General features: G+C 33.3%; 1 protein-coding gene across 3 annotated transcripts in view; it reads right to left on the bottom strand.

The window, feature by feature from the left end:
- Positions 1–5,324: 5,324 nt before the first annotated feature.
- Positions 5,325–21,084, bottom strand: part of LOC128241878 (von Willebrand factor A domain-containing protein 5A-like) — a 35,044-nt gene continuing 19,284 nt past the window's right edge. For 2 of the 3 annotated variants that reach the window (XM_052958999.1, XM_052959006.1), the window contains exons 15-23: positions 20,876–20,902; positions 18,797–18,823; positions 17,629–17,664; positions 15,604–15,630; positions 10,458–10,502; positions 10,044–10,239; positions 9,096–9,191; positions 8,303–8,436; positions 5,325–7,206 (exon numbers count right to left, since the gene is read on the bottom strand). In XM_052958999.1, coding sequence (XP_052814959.1) covers positions 7,024–7,206; positions 8,303–8,436; positions 9,096–9,191; positions 10,044–10,239; positions 10,458–10,502; positions 15,604–15,630; positions 17,629–17,664; positions 18,797–18,823; positions 20,876–20,902 — 771 coding nt within the window. In that variant the 3' untranslated portion in view covers positions 5,325–7,023. The remainder of the gene's footprint in view (positions 7,207–8,302; positions 8,437–9,095; positions 9,192–10,043; positions 10,240–10,457; positions 10,503–15,603; positions 15,631–17,628; positions 17,665–18,796; positions 18,824–20,875; positions 20,903–21,084) is intronic. The other variant, XM_052959012.1, reaches the window with a different exon arrangement.

Here is a 21,084-nt window from a genome sequence, read left to right as displayed (position 1 = left end):
TTCTAGCTTTTGTCAAGATATGAGTATGCAAATGAATTTAAAAAAGACAGAAATAATAGTATTTCGGAACGGTGGTCCATTACGTAACTATGAAAAATGGTTTCTAAATGGCCATCCAATTAACACCGTGTCCGTATACAAATATATGGGATTATTGTTTACCCCGAAACTTTCATGGACAACGGCTAAAACTAAATTGGTGTCACAGGCACGCAAAGCAGCCTTTTCCATAAAACAATACAAGAAAGCGTTCGGCTATTTTTCGCATTCTGATATATTTAAACTATTTGACAGTAACTCCAATTCTCACCTTCGGGTCTGAAATATGGGGACTGGTGTTGAAAATCTGCTGTTTAGGTTTGGCTTTGGTTATGTTTGGATCTCGCCGGACGTCGGGGATATAAATTTATTTCTATATACATTCAAGCAGCGTTTAAACGATTGCATGTCCCAAACTTGGCACAATGATGTTACTACCTCATCGCGATGCGACACTTATCAGTGTTTTAAATCACTTTTAACCCCTGAGAAATATCTAACAATGGACATACCTTTTAAAATCAGATTAGCACTCGCGCATTTTAGATGCTCAAGCCACAAGTTACACATTGAAATAGATAGACACAATTATGTTCAACGTGAAAATCGAATTTGTTTGCACTGTTTCAGGTATTTAAACATCCAGGTAATTGAAAATGAATACCACGCCTTTTTCGAGTGCCAAAAATATGAGGAAATACGAATAAACCATTTATATAACTGGTAAAGTGGTCAGAGAAATCAAATTTCATTTAATTGTTTGATGAGCAGTAACGATAGCTATGTCGTTAAACATGTTTCATATTTTATCTATCAAATTATGACTGCAGTAGATAATAGGTAAAACATAAAGCAGTCAATATTTCAGGGTGGCACTGATTATATTATAGTAAACGTTTGTTGATGTTGTATTCTAGGTCGGAGGCCTTTATTTACAAATAAATTGAGTTGAGTTGAGTTGAGTTGTATCAATATACACTGTATTCTTTATTTTATATAACACACATGTGTGTGTGGCACTGTGTTGAATTCAGTGTAATACTTAATATTCATAAATTATTATTATTATTATTATTATTATTATTATTATTATTATTATTATTATTATTTCTTTTCTGCATTGTTCTACACTCAGTTGAATAGGTAAAACTAGTTTCAAATGTCAAAAATTTAAGTCAAAAGTGTAAACGTAATTTGAAATCGCTGTCGTCTGAACTAGAATTGCATCCTATGAAGTTTTAGAACATGCATTATCGCATTGCAGCTGAGGTTGGCAATTATTGATTACCATTTAAAATGATTGCATGTCAAGGTCAACACGAGAAAGCCATGACGTTATCATAAGGTAACTAAGTACCATATAGCAAAACAGAACACATGAGGCCAATTTCCTGATATGTTCATCTGGGTGCGTGACGATTCTAATTTTTTGGTTCCAGGTTGTATATTTTAAAAGGCTGCTTACTAGCATTTCTTAGTCCTCTTGACATGACTTAACGCTTAAATATCTAAATGCTGTGCTTTATGACTAAAGATATGCATCAATGTTCACTATTTGTTCATAAAATCAACTGTTCCCACTATTTGTATATTTTATGAGCCAAATCTAGTACACCTACTTGCCCGCGTAAAACGATTTTAGCGGACTTGGATCGGACGCACAAGCGAACGCGGAAGCATGGTGAAGACCAATATATATTGAACTGGTTCGATTTTAAGGTTCGTATCAGTGGACATGGACAGCATGCACATGAACAACTAGCCTTATGGATTACTTCGATATCTTTATCAAGATTATTTAGACACTTTCAGGTTCGGTATTTGAGAACACTATCTAATGCCAGGTGAAAAAGTAGGAAAAGTTTTATGCATTAAACAAGCTCACATCTATTCAATTTTTTAGCCATCTTAAGTTCAGCAGGGTAGTATGCATATACCATCCGTAGGTCCGTCTGTCCGTGAACTCGTCACAGAAAATCCTAAAGTCTGCAATTACTGGATAAATATACAAGCTATTTTGATAGAACTTCTTATGTCGATAGAGGGCCCTTTGAAAAGTAAGACCTAATGGTTGCTAAGCCAACGAAAATAGTTAAAATACCACTCTTTTACATGATCCTGCATTCACCATAGGAGTTAAAATTTAGGTTAACGAAACAGAACTTTCAAAGCTAACTCTACGTAAATGAGGCTTATTTTTAGGCTTTTATGAGGCTAACCCTTTATGTTTTGTTTTTATGTTCTATGTCTTTGTCGTTTACCTTGTGCCATTAATCGGGGTTAATTTCTATTTTTTTGGCTACTGAGCTTGTTTCTGTAGTTTTTTTCACATAAGTATTTATTGTCAGGGTTATACCATCGACTTGCGCTCAGGCTCTCGATATTTAAACATGCCTTTAAAATTAAGTATTCTATGGATGCATTCATTTTTCATACTTTTTAAAAGAGCTACCGCCAATTATATAAAACTGGTTAATTCTGTGGGCTGGTTAAGGTTTCTCGAAATAATAACTGATTGGTCAATATTTAACGAATAACGACTGTCGACACATTACATTACTTTCCTATGCAAACTCACCAAAAGATAACGTAAGAATAACTTTCCAGTTTAAGTGGCAATTGTACACAGAGCGCATTACATAGTTGACCTCCAACAAAATATATCACGGATTAAACAACGAAAGAATGCACTTATACATGCACTGAAATAAAGTTTTATGTATCTTAGGGGTTTGAAAAAGTCATTCGATTTTTAAAGTAAACTGAAATAACATTTTTATGATTGATTGGCTGTATTTATTTTTATATCAAAACAAATCAATTAAATGAAATAAAATAAAGCATCATCTTCTCTGAAAATCCTGCAATACGGATTTAATATTGGGTGCGTAAATTGTCTAAAAGCGCATACCTCTTAGTACAAAAGCACTTCTACCGGATGCATTCTCGTGCACCGAAACGATGATGCCATGCGTACAACGTTAGATTTGATATTGCCATGCTTTTCATGATTGCCCGGTAGCAGCTCGATGTCATCATCAGCAATACAGCATTGCAAAAAACTAGGGCCATTACAAACCAGCTATGGTTAGTCTTGACAGAATGCACACCGGCGCCCTTTATTGACCTGTTTATCACGTTATATTGAACACAATTTAGTAAAGTATGGAAGTTGGAAGGGCAATAATTGGAGCCACAACAAATTGTTCTGCGTTGAAAATGCTCCAACGCATCTTCCCCATCCTTAACCCATACCCAACACAATTGCGCACGAATACTTATATGGGGAAAGTCCCGTGTACTTTTATGCAGACCTGACGTTTCACCGAATTCCTTTCATGACCAAAATATACTGGTAGATACATTTAGTTTTAATGCCAAGAAGTAAAAAATGAGCATCAACGGTGAGAGTGCTCTCTAAAGTTTTCTTTTCATAAATTTATAGGAACAACATTTGAAAAAAATATCTTGGAGAGTAATTTCACAAAGAAATGACTGTGTGCTATGTTATATGTAAACAATTTGAACAAACAACAAAATCTGATAGTCTTGAAAATGCACAACGTTCCTAGAGCTTAATGTTGAAAACGTATACCCTGGATAATCATATATAAACGTTCACAAACATCGAGCCTTGTGCATTAAGTGTGGCCAATAATGTTCTAAAAGTTGCGAACTCGTTTGCAGGTGTAGTTACCATTACATTAGTTAACGCCATTGAAAACCTAATAAAAGCAAATTAGTCGGTTACGGCACGCACTGCCATAGTAAAGCGCTCAGGCATAATTGCAATTACTCGAATTGTAGGTGAAGTAATTATTATACGAGTTATTTTACGCCATTGCTAACTTTATAAAAGACAACAACAGATGGATGGATATAAATGTTAATGTTTCCCGCAAATTAGTCAAATACGTCACCCACTGCCATGGTGATGCGCTCGTGCATAATTTCAATGAGTCGGTTTGTAGTTGCAGTAACTATAACATGAGTTATTTTACGCCATTGAAAAGTTTATTACAACAACAGATGAATGGATATAACTGTTAATGTTTTCAGAAAATTAATCGAATATCCAACCCAAAATGATATTTTCTTATCAGTTTTTTGGCATTCGAAATTCTTTTCAATACATATCAAGGGCATTACCGCCTAAATACCACTTGGAGAAAATTATATCATCATGTTGTACACAGAAGTATAGACGGTTAGTCTGAGACATTTTTTTAACTTGAGCATTTAATATCATACGTTACGGAGTTAGTACAAAGGTGACCCGATATATGATATACGGCGCACCGGAAACCATATAAACCCGAATATGTTTTCCAGCTCCCAGTATAACCCATATCGGGTCACCTACTTACCCCGTAACGCATATATACGTCGACAACCTGTGTATACGTTTAAATGATTCATTTATTCATCGGAATATTTATCAGAATCGGGAAGTAGTCGCGATTTTGATACGATATAAATTTGGTGACCAAATATGGAAAAAATAAGGGGGCACCGCGTGACCAGTCCTGGACCAATGGCGTTGCGTCATTTATGTTGAAGGCGTGATATTCTTATTTTACAAAAAAAATGATAATAAAATAAAACTTAATGCCAGCTATACATGTTTGGGATTTATATATGTTCAATAACATAAATAAAGACAATCATCAGCACTATAGTTTTAGCGTTTATGTTAATTGGTCAGAGGGCAAAGCTTAATTATAAGTTAACCCTAGTTTTGGAACTTCCTGGCCATATGTATTTTGTCACTGAAGACATGCGTATGAGAAATTAATATGTTGTTGGTTTATGTTTGGGAATGCTTTTGTCGCTTTCGACAAGGACCTTAAGGCTATGACTATATGTTAACTTTCTCTTTAAAAACACTAAACAGTAAAGCTAAAAAATAATTTACATTGTATGAACACATTAATAAAACAAACATACTCAGAAATACATAAACAAAATTGACTCGTTATTTCCGCAGAAATTCATGTCTATTCTTTTAAATAGATACAAGTAAGATTTTGAATTTAAGAGCTTCAAAATATGCCGATCATTTAGACTCACCATCTTTATACGATTTCTTGATTAATAATTGGAGTAGTCACTAGGACAATTTAAAAATACAATTCATTGCACCTTAAGTAGGTGCGGTAAATTTGACAAACGAATGATCTCTTTGGGATGGTCCGAAATAAATCAAAGTTATTGAAGATGTTGGTTTGTTTCCTATTTGAATGATGTTTTTTCAAATAGAAGATATGAACCACGGAAAACCGTCATTGAAAATCCATGTTTATTTACACTATAGAGCAGAAATGAAGTTAAAGCAAGGCTGGCAACATTTAACAACAATCATATAAATAACTGTAGGTTACATAGTATTGTTTCTTATATCATAATATATAAAACAGCTGTATTCATGATCAAACCCTTAAAGTCACCATTGGCTTAAAATGATGAACAACCAGTTTCCGAAGGGGTGAAGCAACATAGGACCACTGTAGGGAAAACAATACCAGTCAAGATAAACTTTTAAGTTGGAATATACGCTTAAATCAGAACTGAACTATTGTCTAAGACATCTCTTGTAATTTCTTGTTTTTGTCCAATATCGACTGGGACCTGGAACTACGATGGTTTATATCTCGACACAATTTGAGTCGTGGTCAAGTCAGGGTCGCGCCATACTGCAGCCAAAATGCAGAGGCCGACCTTGATACACTAAAAAATCAAACATAGTCTATGGCAATTAGATAATTCACTCGCAGACTTTCATTTGATACAGTAAACAATTTAACTAAAAATGAAAAAGCACCAAGACTGGATGCCAACGATTGTCTATATTGTATAGTATTTTCGTTGAAAAAAGGTTCATAACTATTTAAAGCTAGAGTTATGGGCCTTGTTTCGAAAGAATTTATTGTAGCTGGAAACATATTCGTGTACAGTTGTTCTTAGTAATGGCCAACGTTCAAGTTTTTGCCCACTGCCAAAGACAACGACGCAGAAGGTATCAAATACCTTAAAGAAACAGTCAAGCTAGTAAACACAAATATAAGAAATCTTTGTTTAATGACAATTAGTTGAAATATAGCCTCATAGCTCAACACTTGTTATGTTCGGAAAAAATAATGATGAACATGACAACTGGAATCAGTAAAGGATGTGGATGAAATTAATAAATGTACAAATAGCGCAGAAAAAGACACTGTCAAATGAAAAGCCTGTATGGGTATAACGTGTCACTCCGATTGGAATGTTCATAACTCTTGCATAATAATTATATAGATATCAAAGCACAGGATAAACAAATACACGTGGATTTGAGCTAAATCTGCCGGTCGTCTAAGAGCTAAATCTGCCGGTCGTCTAAGAGCTAAATCTGACGGTCATCTTAACCTCGTTTAAAACACTTGAAGCCGACCTCAACCTGAATCTGATTACAATAAAACCTTAACCATGCAACAGCAACAAGCACGAATAAACTAAAAAAATATGGCAGAAATATATTTACAAATAATACAATTATACGAAATAGTATGACTATAACTATTGATCGTACTATTAAGTCTTTGATGTGAAAATCAATGAATAAAATAAAAAAGCTATAAATAACAATAGCTGCTACTTATAGTAAGTATCATAACATTAATGTTTCATAAGAAATTTACAACATTCAAATCCACACATGTTTAAATATACAATACATAATTATTATTCGTTAAGACTCTCGGCGAAAAGAGTATTAAAAAATAAATACCTAACCTTTTCTCCGCTTTCAAATTATGCTTGGAAATGGAAAGCCTTGTTAATGCTCCTCAATCTGTATTTATTGAATAACATATAGATCACTTGCTCAAGTTAAGTTGCGACATGAAGCTTTAGTTAATTGACCAATTGGCACTCGAAAATAACACTTATTTCTAGTACTTCACGACACCCCAACAACACAAAGCGGAAAATAGTTGTGTTTTAACATTAAACAACGTTCAGGACTGAATCAGCCACAAGTGATAGTAGTTCCTCTACTGGTTTCTCCAGGTTCTGCTGCCCGAGCCAGGCGAGAGCTTTTGTCTCGATCATCTGCCATTCCTCCTGTCGGTGGGTGTACTTACTCCGCAACCAGCTCACCACTATCAGTGTCGCCAGCACATCACAGTCCTAAGATTTTAAGGTGTTTACCAAGTAACATGGCAATGTTTTGTAATGTGATGAATATAATTATTTACCATATATGGGTAGACAACTTATGTCAATTAATAGGGGATATTATGATATGATACTTTTCTGGTGACCTGTATCACGTCGTGTTCGGTAAGTAAACTCGTTCACGTACAAACCGCAGGTGGAGACGTATACGTCGATAAATCACCGAGCGAGACGTGATGCAGGTTACAAAAAAAACAGCCGATCATAATATTCCTTTTATTATATACCTTACTACTTATTCCTTTTTATTTTTCGCTTTAGATTGGATTTAAATTTGACCGCAATCTGTCAAATGTCCAACCATGAAATGGCTTGCGCGTATGAATATTTTACACACTTTAAAGTCAAGGGATACTACACCAGCAAAACAAGTCGGAAGTTACAGAATTCACTTTATTGAGCAAAAAAGAAGAAAATGTTTTCTATCTCAGCAAAACGAACAAATCGGTAGTACGAAAACAATTATTAAATTTTAACAGCACAAAAAGAACAAACATTAACATATCTTATTTTACGAGTTTAAACAAATCGTCATTACCAGAAAACATAATGCGGCCATTTTAACAAAAGTTAATTTTCGTGGGATTTTTTGACGATCATTATATTCAGAACTGAAGGAAGTTTGTAATTCAATTTTCAGAGACGCGAAAATAATTCCAATATATTTCACAACGTAAACGCTTGATACCGAACGGAAAAGCGACAGTACTGTGATAGGATTTATCAGTAAGGCGTGCTGTATGTTCACTATTGGATATGAAAAAGGTAATTGATAGACTTATGAGTGTACACCTTGGCCAATATGATTGTGAATTAAAAAACTAAACAATTTCATCTTAATAATCTTCTTCGAGACGGATTGCAACATAATACGGTTTACGAAATCATAGCTTAAGAGAACTAGGTGGAAATCATGAGTATATTGTACAAAGTAATGTGAAAATATCATAGTGCTTTGTCAGATCTTTTTCAAGTCACTAGTTCTTAAGTATCAAAATTTGATTTTTTGGCAGATTTCAAACATCAGACATGCATATTCAATAAATACCTTGATGATGTCTGTAGATTTTAGCCGATCTTCCGGGATTTGCAGCAAACTGGCCAGCTCGGTAGTGTTTGACCAGTTCCCACCCAGTTTCTGTAAGGTGATCACGTTCAACATTACCTCATCTGATGATACACCTGCAATTTAAAGTACTTTGGTGAATTATCACAATACATAGGAAATCATTAACCCAACAAAAAGATGCCAACGCTCGTATATTGTCTAGTCTGTTGGTCTTTTTTTTTACGAAAAACGGCATAACTCCACATTTATTTAGGTCAGAGTATTTGATCCTCCTACACATTTGAAAATTGACAATTGCAGCATGAGTACTAAGTTTCATTCAAATACTTTGATCCGTTTTTGAGTTTTCGACAAGGTTAAAGTTTGTGCACGTCATCAACGATACCATACCCATGGTTACCACATGTTCTTCCGAGATATTAACAAGCTGAAATGATTGTAAGATGTTAAAAGTTTGAAACGTGTGGACAAGTGATTAATGATTTACTTTTTTCGATTTGGCCATTTTGTTATTACAAGCTTACTACACGTAGCTTAATACCTGCTTGTGTTTGAACTTATATGTGTATGTATATAAGGATTACAAACATAGCCCAATATATTAACAGCGGCGGACTTTACTCTTTCCAGCTTTGTTAGAGTTCATTTAATTGAGGTCAATGAATCATAACAAGATATTCATAAAATACATGAAAATAAATAATGAATAACGGAAATGTTATTCTTAAAGAGGACTTCAGCAACCCGTCAAAAGCGTATTCGTCAGCCCTACCTTCTCTATTCGTTCCTGGTTTATGTGGTTCTTGTTGTAATTTTTCATAATCATCTTCTTCAATATCCAGATCTTCTGGTTTAGAAGAGCCTTTCTCTGCAAGAAGTTTCGTTATTAGTCTATCTCTCTGAAATCACTATGGGAATATTGTCCCGAAACGTTTGCAAAAAGAAATGGTTGTGTTTGCCATAAATGAGGCTATTTTGCTAAAAAAAAATACATGTATAACCCTTCTGTATCGTCTTTCTTTTGCATTTAAAAATCAGCATAACAAAGTAAGTCTGTAAGGCATTTATTACTATAACGACATTTAAAGGATTAACTCTGTGATAAAATCATCGAACAGACACCAGCTGATAATGTGCGCATCTCCTCTAGCAAGTTATGTGTGTAAGTATGCTTCCAATAAAATTCCATTCAAGCCGGTTTTGCTGAGGGTTAGCCCGGGCTCGAATAGTGGGTTGGACTTTTCTAATATCATACTATATAGAACTTAAATGGGCCATACCTCAATGATAGATCAAGAAACCAGAATGTGCGGATGATGTACCTTTTTGTATCTAGAGCTTTCAATAAAGCATTAAGAATACTTGGTATACATCATATATTATCAATAGCGTTAAATTTCACAGAGTGGGCAAAATAGGTTATGTAGAGTGAAATAATAATTTCTGGTGTTCACGAGGTAAACTATAAATGGTAAATGTACTCTGAAACTAACATCTTTTAATTTTTAATTCATGATTGTTATTCATAAAACATAATGTTTCATTAACTCAAGATGGAAATATGCCCAATTTTAGCTACTGGAAATTTTATTAGTAAAACAGACTAAAATGGCAGAACAATGAAATCATACTTTGCTAAGTTCACTCTTTAATCTACCGCTATTTGGAAAACATTCTCCGTAAAAAAAAAGCTTCTACCAAAATTTGATAAATTACTTACTCTTTTTACTTTGAAAGGAAGGTACCATGTTCTTTGATTTGTTGAGACCACCGCTCAAGCCAAGACCTTTGCTTTTCTTTTTCTTTTTTTTTTCTTTTTCCAAACGTCTAGCTGCACCACCATCATGAGGAATATACGATTTTAAAGTTAACGACTCACTATCACGGTCAATATCAGATGGATCAATGCTCATCGGCTGAAATATTAGGGACTTATAATAACGCATATTAACTGTATATAATAATTACGATGAAACAGCTCTAACGAAGTACTTTGAGTGATTGTTTGATAAGTTATTGACATTAAATAGTTTTACTGGTATTTCGTTCCATGATATTCTATTTGTAATTGGAATTATGTAGGGTAAAGGATAGAAGTTACCAAGCGACATTAAAACATAGGCGGTTTTTGTACCTTCATGTATTTCCCCCAAAAGTTATCCCTTCTATTCTCCGAGTGCTAAAATCATAAAAATAGCTTGATTCCTTAATTTATTGTTAAAATGATACAATATGCATTTCGGCAATAAGGAATGAAAACATGAATAAATAAGTATCATAGTAAGATTCATCTCGACCCAGTTGCAATGATGTCGTCTATTTAGGACTAAGGTTATCGGAGAGAACAAGTTTAGTATCACGAGAATACCAACGTCCTATTGCACTTTCCCCTGATATGGCACAGCGAAACAAAGAGAAAATGTACATATACATTGTAGTAGTCGAAATAAAGCGTTCAACAATAAAACAAATAAAGGACGGTGTAAAATCTAGAGCTTCATAAATATATCACTGAGTTCCATTTACACTCCTTACATCTTCTGATCACAGCCACATCACCACAGTTTGGTTTCGAATGATCACATAAACATGTGCCATATTATTTTCCCTTCCATGAGGAGTGTTAAAAACCAGTTAAGTCATTTCAGGACAATTGGACATATCATCTTCAAAACATTTCTGGTGTTCACGAGGTAAACTATAAATGGTAAATGTACTCTGAAACTAACATCTTTTAATTTTTACTTCATGATTGTTATTCATAAAACACAATGTTTCATTAATACAAGATGGAAATATGCCCAATTTAAGCTACTGGAAATTTTATTAGTAAAACAGACTAAAATGGCAGAACAATGAAATCATACTTTGCTAAGTTCACTCTTTAATCTACCGCTATTTGGCAAACATTCTCCGTCAAAAAAACTTCTACTAAAAAATTGATAAATTACTTACTCTTTTTACTTTGAAAAGAAGGTACCATGTTCTTTAATTTGTTGAGACCACCGCTCAAGCCAAGACCTTTGCTATTCTTTTTCATTTTCTTTCATTTTCCAAACGTAAACAAATAACTCCTTACATCTTCTGGTCACAGCCATATCACCACAGTTTGGTTTCGAATGATCACATAAACATGTGCCATATTATTTTCCCTTCCATGAGGAGTGTTAAAAACCAGTTAAGTAATTTCAGGACAATTGGACATATCATCTTCAAAACAAAGTGTGCCTTTAATGTGATTCCAGGGTTTATAGCAATGTAGAATTGTGTGATAGGATTTAAAATCCTTGTGTATGATCAAACTATGGTAGCCTGAAGTGGACAGTCATGTGTCCATATTACGTTATTAAAGTTTTGATGTTTTGAATAATTTCGACAATTTATTTAATAAATACAGTTATCAAAGCGGTATGATTAAGACAAAGTTATATACTGTAAACATGCCTTTAGATTAAATGTTGGACAAAAACATCACAAAACTGAGATGGATAAAATAGACTTCGTTGATGAACTCATTATACAGAGCATGCGAAATGTTGAGCAGTGACATGGCAATGAAAGCAAACTCGATTATCCTGACCCGTTTATGTCAATTTACTCGTTCAACAAACTTTTCAATTAAAAAAAAAGTAATAAAATATTTTGTTAGGTACTGATAGGACACCGAACACTTTGTTTTTGCCACAAAAGTCAAACAATGCATTTCAAACGAATCAGTTGGCCTAATATAGTTGTTCTAAATATTACTACTCATTTCAGGTTCTAAAAATCTAAAACACAAGCCTGTTAATATGAATGAAGTATAATTAAACCGTGTAAGATTATCCATATTAATATTGTATCATATTATTTATTTTTGTTTAAACTAATATGTACCAAAATATAACAGAACTGTTTTGTTTGTAATGAACCTTAGCTTATTGAGAAAGGATCAGTAATACATAAAAGCTATTGCAAAGTGACTTGAAAAACTTACAGTGGGAATTATGAAAAGAATGCGGCAATACAGACCTCTCTAAATGGGAACATTATGAACTGGAAAATATAATCAAAGATATCACAGATTGATGTGTACATATACTTAACGTCGAGCTCCCCATGCACATCTGGAAAGAAAACAATCATATTACAGACCAAGCCTTGTTCATGTTATTTTGATTTTTACTGCAATCCTACCTAGTCAAACGTTATTATGGTAAGAGTGGCTTCGCCTTCATACCGTTTTCATCTTCACCAGAAATCCACTTCAGGTTCTTTTCTCGAGCAACAAGTAAAACAGGCTTTCAGTTTTGACCGGTAATAGATAAAAACCGTTTACACAATCGACAGTGTCACATCCTGATCACGACCTGTCAGTAACTGTATATGGCGCTTTTCAAGTAAATTAAAGTTTACCAAACAATAGCACCACAAGTAAGGCGGTCAAACGCATCAATTTCCTAGTTGGTCAGGGGAAAGAACTTAATAATGATTTTAGTCAAATAAACGAAAACTAATCCCTGAAACTTTGAAAACCTCTTTTTCTAAAATTATCAAGATAAGTTGTCGTTTTGATAAATTGAAAAACGAAATATACTTTAAAAACCTTCAAGAAAATAAGCACTCAAGATAACAAAAACATCTATTTAACTAAAAATGTCGTCAAACTTTTAACGGGAATTAAGTTGAATAGAGATAATATTAAACAGTCTGAGAGTAAAATATCTTTTTTTTACTATTTTCGAAAATCTGAAATGACATGTTCCGAAACTCTTCATGTTCTTTTTGATTAAGTGTCTGGACAAAGTCTCATTCACAAAAAATAATTGAGATAAGTCTGCAATATATTGCCTCAGAGTTATTATCATTATTGCAAGGTGTCCATCGCTTTTTATGTATGTTCTTAGTTTCGATCATCCTTTAAGTAGTTTTTAGTAAGTGCCAGGACAAAATGTATGTAATAAACAAATGAGCAAGGGCACAAAAATCTGGGTGTTAATTCTTGCATAGTGCACAGTGCACCACTTCACATCTTTAAAAAAATGATTTAGTGCCAGGTCACAATTTACATTTATGTTTCTTTTCTACAGTTGAATGCAATACCTCAAACACATGTTATGGAAGGAAGTGAAAAAAATATAACAAGAGTAGTCACAGGAAGCCATATCCCAATACGAATTAAGAACAGAATAAACTTTGCATAACGGATAAGGATTACAATAAAACAAAGGCCAATAAATATTAAATGTTACCCAGAGTTATTGTTCTTGAGCAATGCACTACTCGAAATGAGATGAAGCTGTACATTAATTTTGAAGTAAATACATCAAACATTTTTAACGTCGTATCTATAATCACTTGTGTAGTTGGGCATGCTCTGCTTCTTCAGGAACTGCCATCTACCGTATGCATTTTTGTTCAACATTTTCCAATGCTATCGTTTAATGACAGTAAGTCAATCTGTTGAGACTGTAATGTGTCATTAATCTTTTGTATGACTGTCTCACATGTGTTCTTGTCTTTTAAACATCGTTCCAAATGATACTTTTCAAGTTGAACAACCTTTTATTTCAAAATATTGTGCCAAGGTAATATCCTTGCACGTCATGCCCGTTAATATCTAGTGTCAATCAATTGTGTGAAGTTCAATCAATCACAGCTTATATATGTGGTTTTCTTTTCTCTTGTAAACACGTTTTGTATGTTTACCTAAAACACTAACAGAAGGAGATTCATACGTACGATACCCTAAATAATGGGTCTTGCCTAATTTCATTAAAGCGTTGTTTTTATAATTTTGACAGAATAATTCATAAAACACTGCGCCAAACTTTTATTACTACTAATCAATAAAACATTGTGTTTCAACTTTTATACTTATTTATTAAGTCAATTACTACAAAAGTTCATAGTTATATTCTGAGAATTATAATATATATGTATATGTTTTATTACACATTTATAGTTATACAGCAGATTATGAATTTCTTACATTTCTTAACGTTAAAAGCACAAACACAAATGGCTCGCTACTGCTAAAATGTCTTCGGTAATCGGGCCTCAGAGTTGCTAAAAGCAGAGTATGTTATGATATCGGGGCATGTACTATGTGTTTCACTGAAATACTCATAGAAAGAGATTTTTACATAAGAATAAACCCTTACCCTAAATAATGGGTCTTGCCTATTTCATTTAAGCTTTTTTATGATTTTGACAGAAGAAATCATAAAACACTGCGCCAAACTTTTATTACTGGTAATAACATTGTGTTTTAACTTTTATACTTATCAATTAAGTCAATTACTACAAAACTTCATAGTTATATTCTGAGAAGTATAACATGTTTGAATATGTTATGATATCGGGCCATGTAGCTACGTGAGCTGTATTGGCTAGAGTTGTGTTGACTGTTGCATTGAAGGTCAAAATATATTACCACAATTTGCGCCGTTTATTACACTCGGGCCTTATGTATTACTTGAACACTGATTACTAGTGTGTTAAATATTTTCAAACGTCACCGTTAAAACATTGTGGGTTTTTTAGGTTTAATAATGTTCAGAAAAACTTGTTGAAAATGTTCATATTATTGAATTTGCCGATACAGGTGAATTGCCATTTTAATTGAGTTGACCAAACAAAATAATGTTTCTTTTGTACAGTTGTAGTCTATACCTAAAAACTTATTAAGTTTTGGAGGGTAGTAAAACAAGACCTAACAAGTGCAGTCACAGGAAGTCATATTCCGGAACGAATTAAGAACAGAATCAAATTCGCCTCACGACAAAGGATTGCAATAAAACAAAGGAAAAATATACTTAATATAAAAAACGGCACCCGGAAAGATGTTTCTTGTGTACTACACTACTCGAAGTGAGATATTTATATATGTATATGAAGATTAAAGTAAATACATGTACTTCAAAGACATCTCGAGTTATGCTCCTGACAAAAATTAAATATGTCAAATATAGTCAATTTCTACAAAAGTTCATAATCAAAATTTGGGATTTACAATATATCTTAAAAACACTATGAATTGAAGTATGAACAAGTAGAAAAGTATCTTTATACTTTTTTAAGACAGCTTAGCGAATTTTCAATTAAGTAATAAAATATTTAAACTCATATACATCTAAATGTAAAATAAACACTATTGCGAAGTAACTTATAAAACTCTTAGTGGGAATTCTTAATACGAAAACGGCAAAAGTGTCTTCGGTTAATGGTCCATGAACACGAGGTCATCCAAAATGTAATCAAAAACATCACAGAAGGACCATATAAATAAATGTACTTACCATTTTCTCTTTACAACATCTTGTTTCCTGAAAGCGGTAAGAAAACAATCATTTTACTGATCAAACCTTATTCGTGTAACTCTTTATTTGTTCTGAATTCTGACCCAGTGATATTTATAATAATGCTTAGAATGGCCTTGCCTTCATTTGCAGAACCATACCGTATTAAGCACCAACATAATCTTCATTCTATTGCCGGATCTATATACAAGAGGTTGACATATTCAGCATTTGACCCGTTATAAATACCAACATTAAACACAATCAACAGTGCCACAGTCTGAACACTAATTGTTGGAGACTATTAAGAATGTGAACATTTACCATAAAAGTTAGGTTTAACCAAACAAGAGAACATCAAATCGCAAATAGCAAAGCTAACACACGTCCATTGTTCTCAGTTAGTCAAAGGCAAAGCTATTAATATCATTTGTTGTTGTTTTTGATGAATCGTTTTGAACATATCGTGCAAATAAGATTACAAACAAGCATTGTAGTCTTTACTTTTTTAAAGACCGCCCAATTAACTCAGTGGTAGAAGGTTCATTTGAAACCCAGTAGATCCCTTGTCTAGCGTTCGGACGAAAAAACGGTAGAACTGGGGAAGTGTAAGACTCACCGGAAACTTACACAGAGAGCATTAAAGGACCAAGAGTTCTCTTTTAAACGAGTAATGGTATCGGACACCGATCTCTTGTATTTCTGTTTTTTTCCAAACTCTTCGGATATCTGAAGTTGACTGGGAATTGCTGTCACTTCTATATCATGTCACTCATATATCATGTCAAAATATCATGATGCTTACTCAAGGGCAATAACGTCAGGTGCGTCCAGGTTGCCTGGTTCATTGTTCAGAGTGACAAACGTACTCGATTCGGTGAGTTTAAATATGTTTTTCTATATGTTTCAATGATATCTTTAAAAACGACCTTGTGCACCGAATGAAGAGCAATTTCTTGTGTACGATGGCGCTCGTCTTGGGTGAAAATCATGTCTGTATTAAAATATCTCGTGGAAACAATGCATGTTCTTAATAGGCTTACCGATTCACTCAATGCATTTTATTTTTTAAAAACACAATTTTTTACCGTTCCCTTTCGTGCAAATCTGATCCGATGCCTTGTTGATGTCAATGAAAGGTATTGTTATTGTTTACGGAGTGCAGATGACCAGTTCTTTTATATATTTATGTGCACATTTAAGAAAATGCTCACTGCTTCATTATTTATATATTTAGAACCCAGGTTCATTCCAAATCTGGTTAATTTAACGCACATTTAAATAGCTATTAAATGCCTCGATTGTTTTTCCTAATCCATGTATGTGTACTATAACAAGTATAAATGGTCACTTTGATAAGCATACTCTTTTTCTGTAACAATTTGATTACAACTCTTTATTATTCTTAAATGATAGGTTATCACATTTTTTTTCAAAATAATAATGTTTGCGCTGTTTAAAAACTATGTTCTGAACTGCGCACGTCTCTAAACAGATTTTTTTTACTTGTGTTGATAGAAGAGAACGAGTGGTCTGACTGGTCAGTCAGTGCTGTATAATGGGTTGACACCTATGACACAAATCATCAAAACAGCAATGCTCTTCAATTCAAAATATGTTTCATGCAATAAACATATAAATAATCTAACAAAGTTATGGATAAGGTTGCTACAGTTGATCTGGATGATATGTCATGAGCGGAATGGATCCATAAAGTTGTGACAGAGAGCAATGTAGTTTATAATATATCTTATATACACTATGTGTTGAAAAACAAGTTTAGAAAGTATATATATACTTATATATATGTAAATAATACATAATATTTACTTTGTAAAGAAAATAAATACATATGAAAATAAAATGTTAAATATATAAATACTATTGCGAAGAGACTTGTAAATATATTAGTGGCAATTCTTAATACAAAAAAGGCAATAGTGGCTTCTTTTAATGGTGCATGAAAACGAGTCACTCCATAATTCAAAAACATCCGAGAAGGACCATATAAATAAATGTACTTACAAAAAACGATGTTCCGAGTCTTGCATTTCTCCTTTCCTGAAAGCGGTAAGAAAGTAATAATTTTACTGATCAAGCCGTTTTTATGTAACTCTTTATTTGCTCTGAATTCTGACCTGGTGATATTTATAATATTGCTTAGAATGGCCTTGCCTTCATTTGCAGAACCATACCGTATTCAGCACCAACAGATTCTTCATTCTATTGCCGGATCTATATACAATAGTATGAAAGGTATTGTTTACGGAGTGCAGATGACCAGTTTTTATACATATATATGTGTACATTAAAAAAAAATGCTCACTGCTACATTCTGTACATATTTAGAACCCAGGCTCATTCCAAATCTGGTTAATTTAACGCACACTTAAATAGCTATTCAATGCCCTGATTGTTTTTCCTAATCCATGTATGTGTACTATAACAAGTATAAAATGGTCATTTTGATAAACATACACCTGTTCTGTAATTATTTGATGAAAACTCTTTATTTTTCTTCAATGATAGGTTATCAATTTTATTTCTCACAATAACATAGTTTGCGCAGTTTATAAACTATGTTCTGAACTGCGCACGTCTCTGAACAGTTTTATTTCCTTGTATAGACAGAAGAGAAGGAGTGGTCTGACTGGTCATCAGTACTGTTTAATGGGTTGACACCTATGACACAAATCATCAAAATCAGCAATTCTCTTCAATTCAAAATATGTTTCATGTAATAAACATATAAATAATCTAACAAAGTTATGGACGAGGTTGCTACAGATGATCTAGATGATATGTCATTAACGGATGGATCCATACAGTTGTGACAGAGAGCAATGTAGTTTATGATATATCTTAGATACACTTTGTATTGAAAAACAACTTTGGAAAGTATATATATATACTTTTTCATAAGGCAGCTTTGCGAATTTTCAATTAAGTAATAAGAAAGTTGAACTCATATGTATGTAAATAATACAGAACATTTACTTTGTAATGAAAAGTAACTACATGAGAAAATATAAAGTTATATACACACTATTGCGAAGCGACTTGTAAAACTATTAGTGGCAATTCGTAATACAAAAATGGCAATAGTGGCTACTATTAATGGTGCATGAACACGAGGCACTCCAAAATGTAATCAAAAACATCACAGAAGGACCATATAAATAAATGTACTTACCATTTCCTCTGCTTTACATCTCATTTCCTGAAAGCGGTAAGAAAATAATCATTTTACTGATCAAACTTTATTCATGTTACTCTTTATTTTCTATGAAATCTGACCCAGTGATATGTATAATAATGCTTAAAATGGCCTTGCTTTCATATGCAGAACCATACCCTATTTAGCACCAACAGAATCTTCATTCTACTGCCAGAACTATATACAAGAGGTTGACATATTCAGCATTTGACCCGTTATAAATACCAACATTAAACACGATCAACAGTGCCACAGTCTGAACACTAATTGTTGGAGACTATTAAGAATGTGAACATTTACCATAAAAGTTAGGTTTAACCAAACAAAAGAACATCATATCGCAAATAATAAAGCTTACACACGTCCATTGTTCTCAGTTAGTCAAAGGCAAAGCTATTAATATCATTTGTTGTTGTTTTTGATGGATCGTTTTGAACATATCATGCAAATAAGATTACAAACAAGCATTGTAGCCTTAACTTTTTTAAAGACCGCCCAATTAACTCAGTGGTAGAATGTTCATTTGAAATCCAGTAGATCCCTTGCCTAGCGTTCGGAAGAAAAAACGGTAGAACTGGGGAAGTGTAAGACTCACCGGAAACTTACACAGAGAGCATTAAAGAACCAAGAGTTCTCTTTTAAACGAGTAATGGTATCGGACACCGATCTCTTGTATTTCTGTTTTTTTCCAAACTCTTCGGATATCTGAAGTTGACTGGGAATTGCTGTCACTTCTATATCATGTCACTCATATATCATGTCAAAATATCATGATGCTTACTCAAGGGCAATAACGTCAGGTGCGTCCAGGTTGCCTGGTTCATTGTTCAGAGTGACAAACGTACTCGATTCGGTGAGTTTAAATATGTTTTTCTATATGTTTCAATGATATCTTTAAAAACGACCTTGTGCACCGAATGAAGAGCAATTTCTTGTGTACGATGGCGCTCGTCTTGGGTGAAAATCATGTCTGTATTAAAATATCTCGTGGAAACAATGCATGTTCTTAATAGGCTTACCGATTCACTCAATGCATTTTATTTTTTAAAAACACAATTTTTTACCGTTCCCTTTCGTGCAAATCAGATCCGATGCCTTGTTGATGTCAATGAAAGGTATTGTTATTGTTTACGGAGTGCAGATGACCAGTTCTTTTATATATTTATGTGCACATTTAAGAAAATGCTCACTGCTTCATTATTTATATATTTAGAACCCAGGTTCATTCCAAATCTGGTTAATTTAACGCACACTTAAATAGCTATTAAATGCCTCGACTGTTTTTCCTAATCCATGTATGTGTACTATAACAAGTATAAATGGTCACTTTGATAAGCATACTCTTTTTCTGTAAAAATTTGATTACAACTCTTTATTATTCTTAAATGATAGGTTATCACATTTTTTTTCAAAATAATAATGTTTGCGCTGTTTAAAAACTATGTTCTGAACTGCGCACGTCTCTGAACAGTTTTTTTTCCTTGTATAGACAGAAGAGAAGGAGTGGTCTGACTGGTCATCAGTACTGTTTAATGGGTTGACACCTATGACAAAAATCATCAAAATCAGCAATTCTCTTCGATTCAAAATATGTTTCATGTAATAAACATATAAATAATCTAACAAAGTTATGGACGAGGTTGCTACAGATGATCTAGATGATATGTCATTAACGGATGGATCCATACAGTTGTGACAGAGAGCAATGTAGTTTATGATATATCTTAGATACACTTTGTATTGAAAAACAACTTTGGAAAGTATATATATATACTTTTTCATAAGGCAGCTTTGCGAATTTTCAATTAAGTAATAAGAAAGTTGAACTCATATGTATGTAAATGATACAGAATATTTACTTTGTAATGAAAAGTAACTACATGAGAAAATATAAAGTTAAATACACACTATTGGGAAGCGACTTGTAAAACTATTAGTGGCAATTCGTAATACAAAAATGGCAATAGTGGCTACTGTTAATGGTGCATGAACACGAGACACTCCAAAATGTAATCAAAAACATCACAGAAGGACCATATAAATATATGTACTTACCATTTCCTGTGCTTTACAATTCATTTCCTGAAAGCGGTAAGAAAACAATCATTTTACTGATCAAACTTTATTCATGTTACTCTTTATTTTCTATGAAATCTGACCCAGTGATATGTATAATAATGCTTAAAATGGCCTTGCCTTCATATGCAGAACCATACCCTATTTAGCACCAACAGAATCTTCATTCTACTGCCGGAACTATATAC

Source organism: Mya arenaria, chromosome 2 (genome assembly GCF_026914265.1).
Source record: "Mya arenaria isolate MELC-2E11 chromosome 2, ASM2691426v1".
Taxonomy (NCBI): Eukaryota; Metazoa; Mollusca; class Bivalvia; order Myida; family Myidae; genus Mya; species Mya arenaria.
Note: the sequence above shows the minus strand (reverse complement) of the source record. Positions and strands in the feature narration are given on the sequence as shown.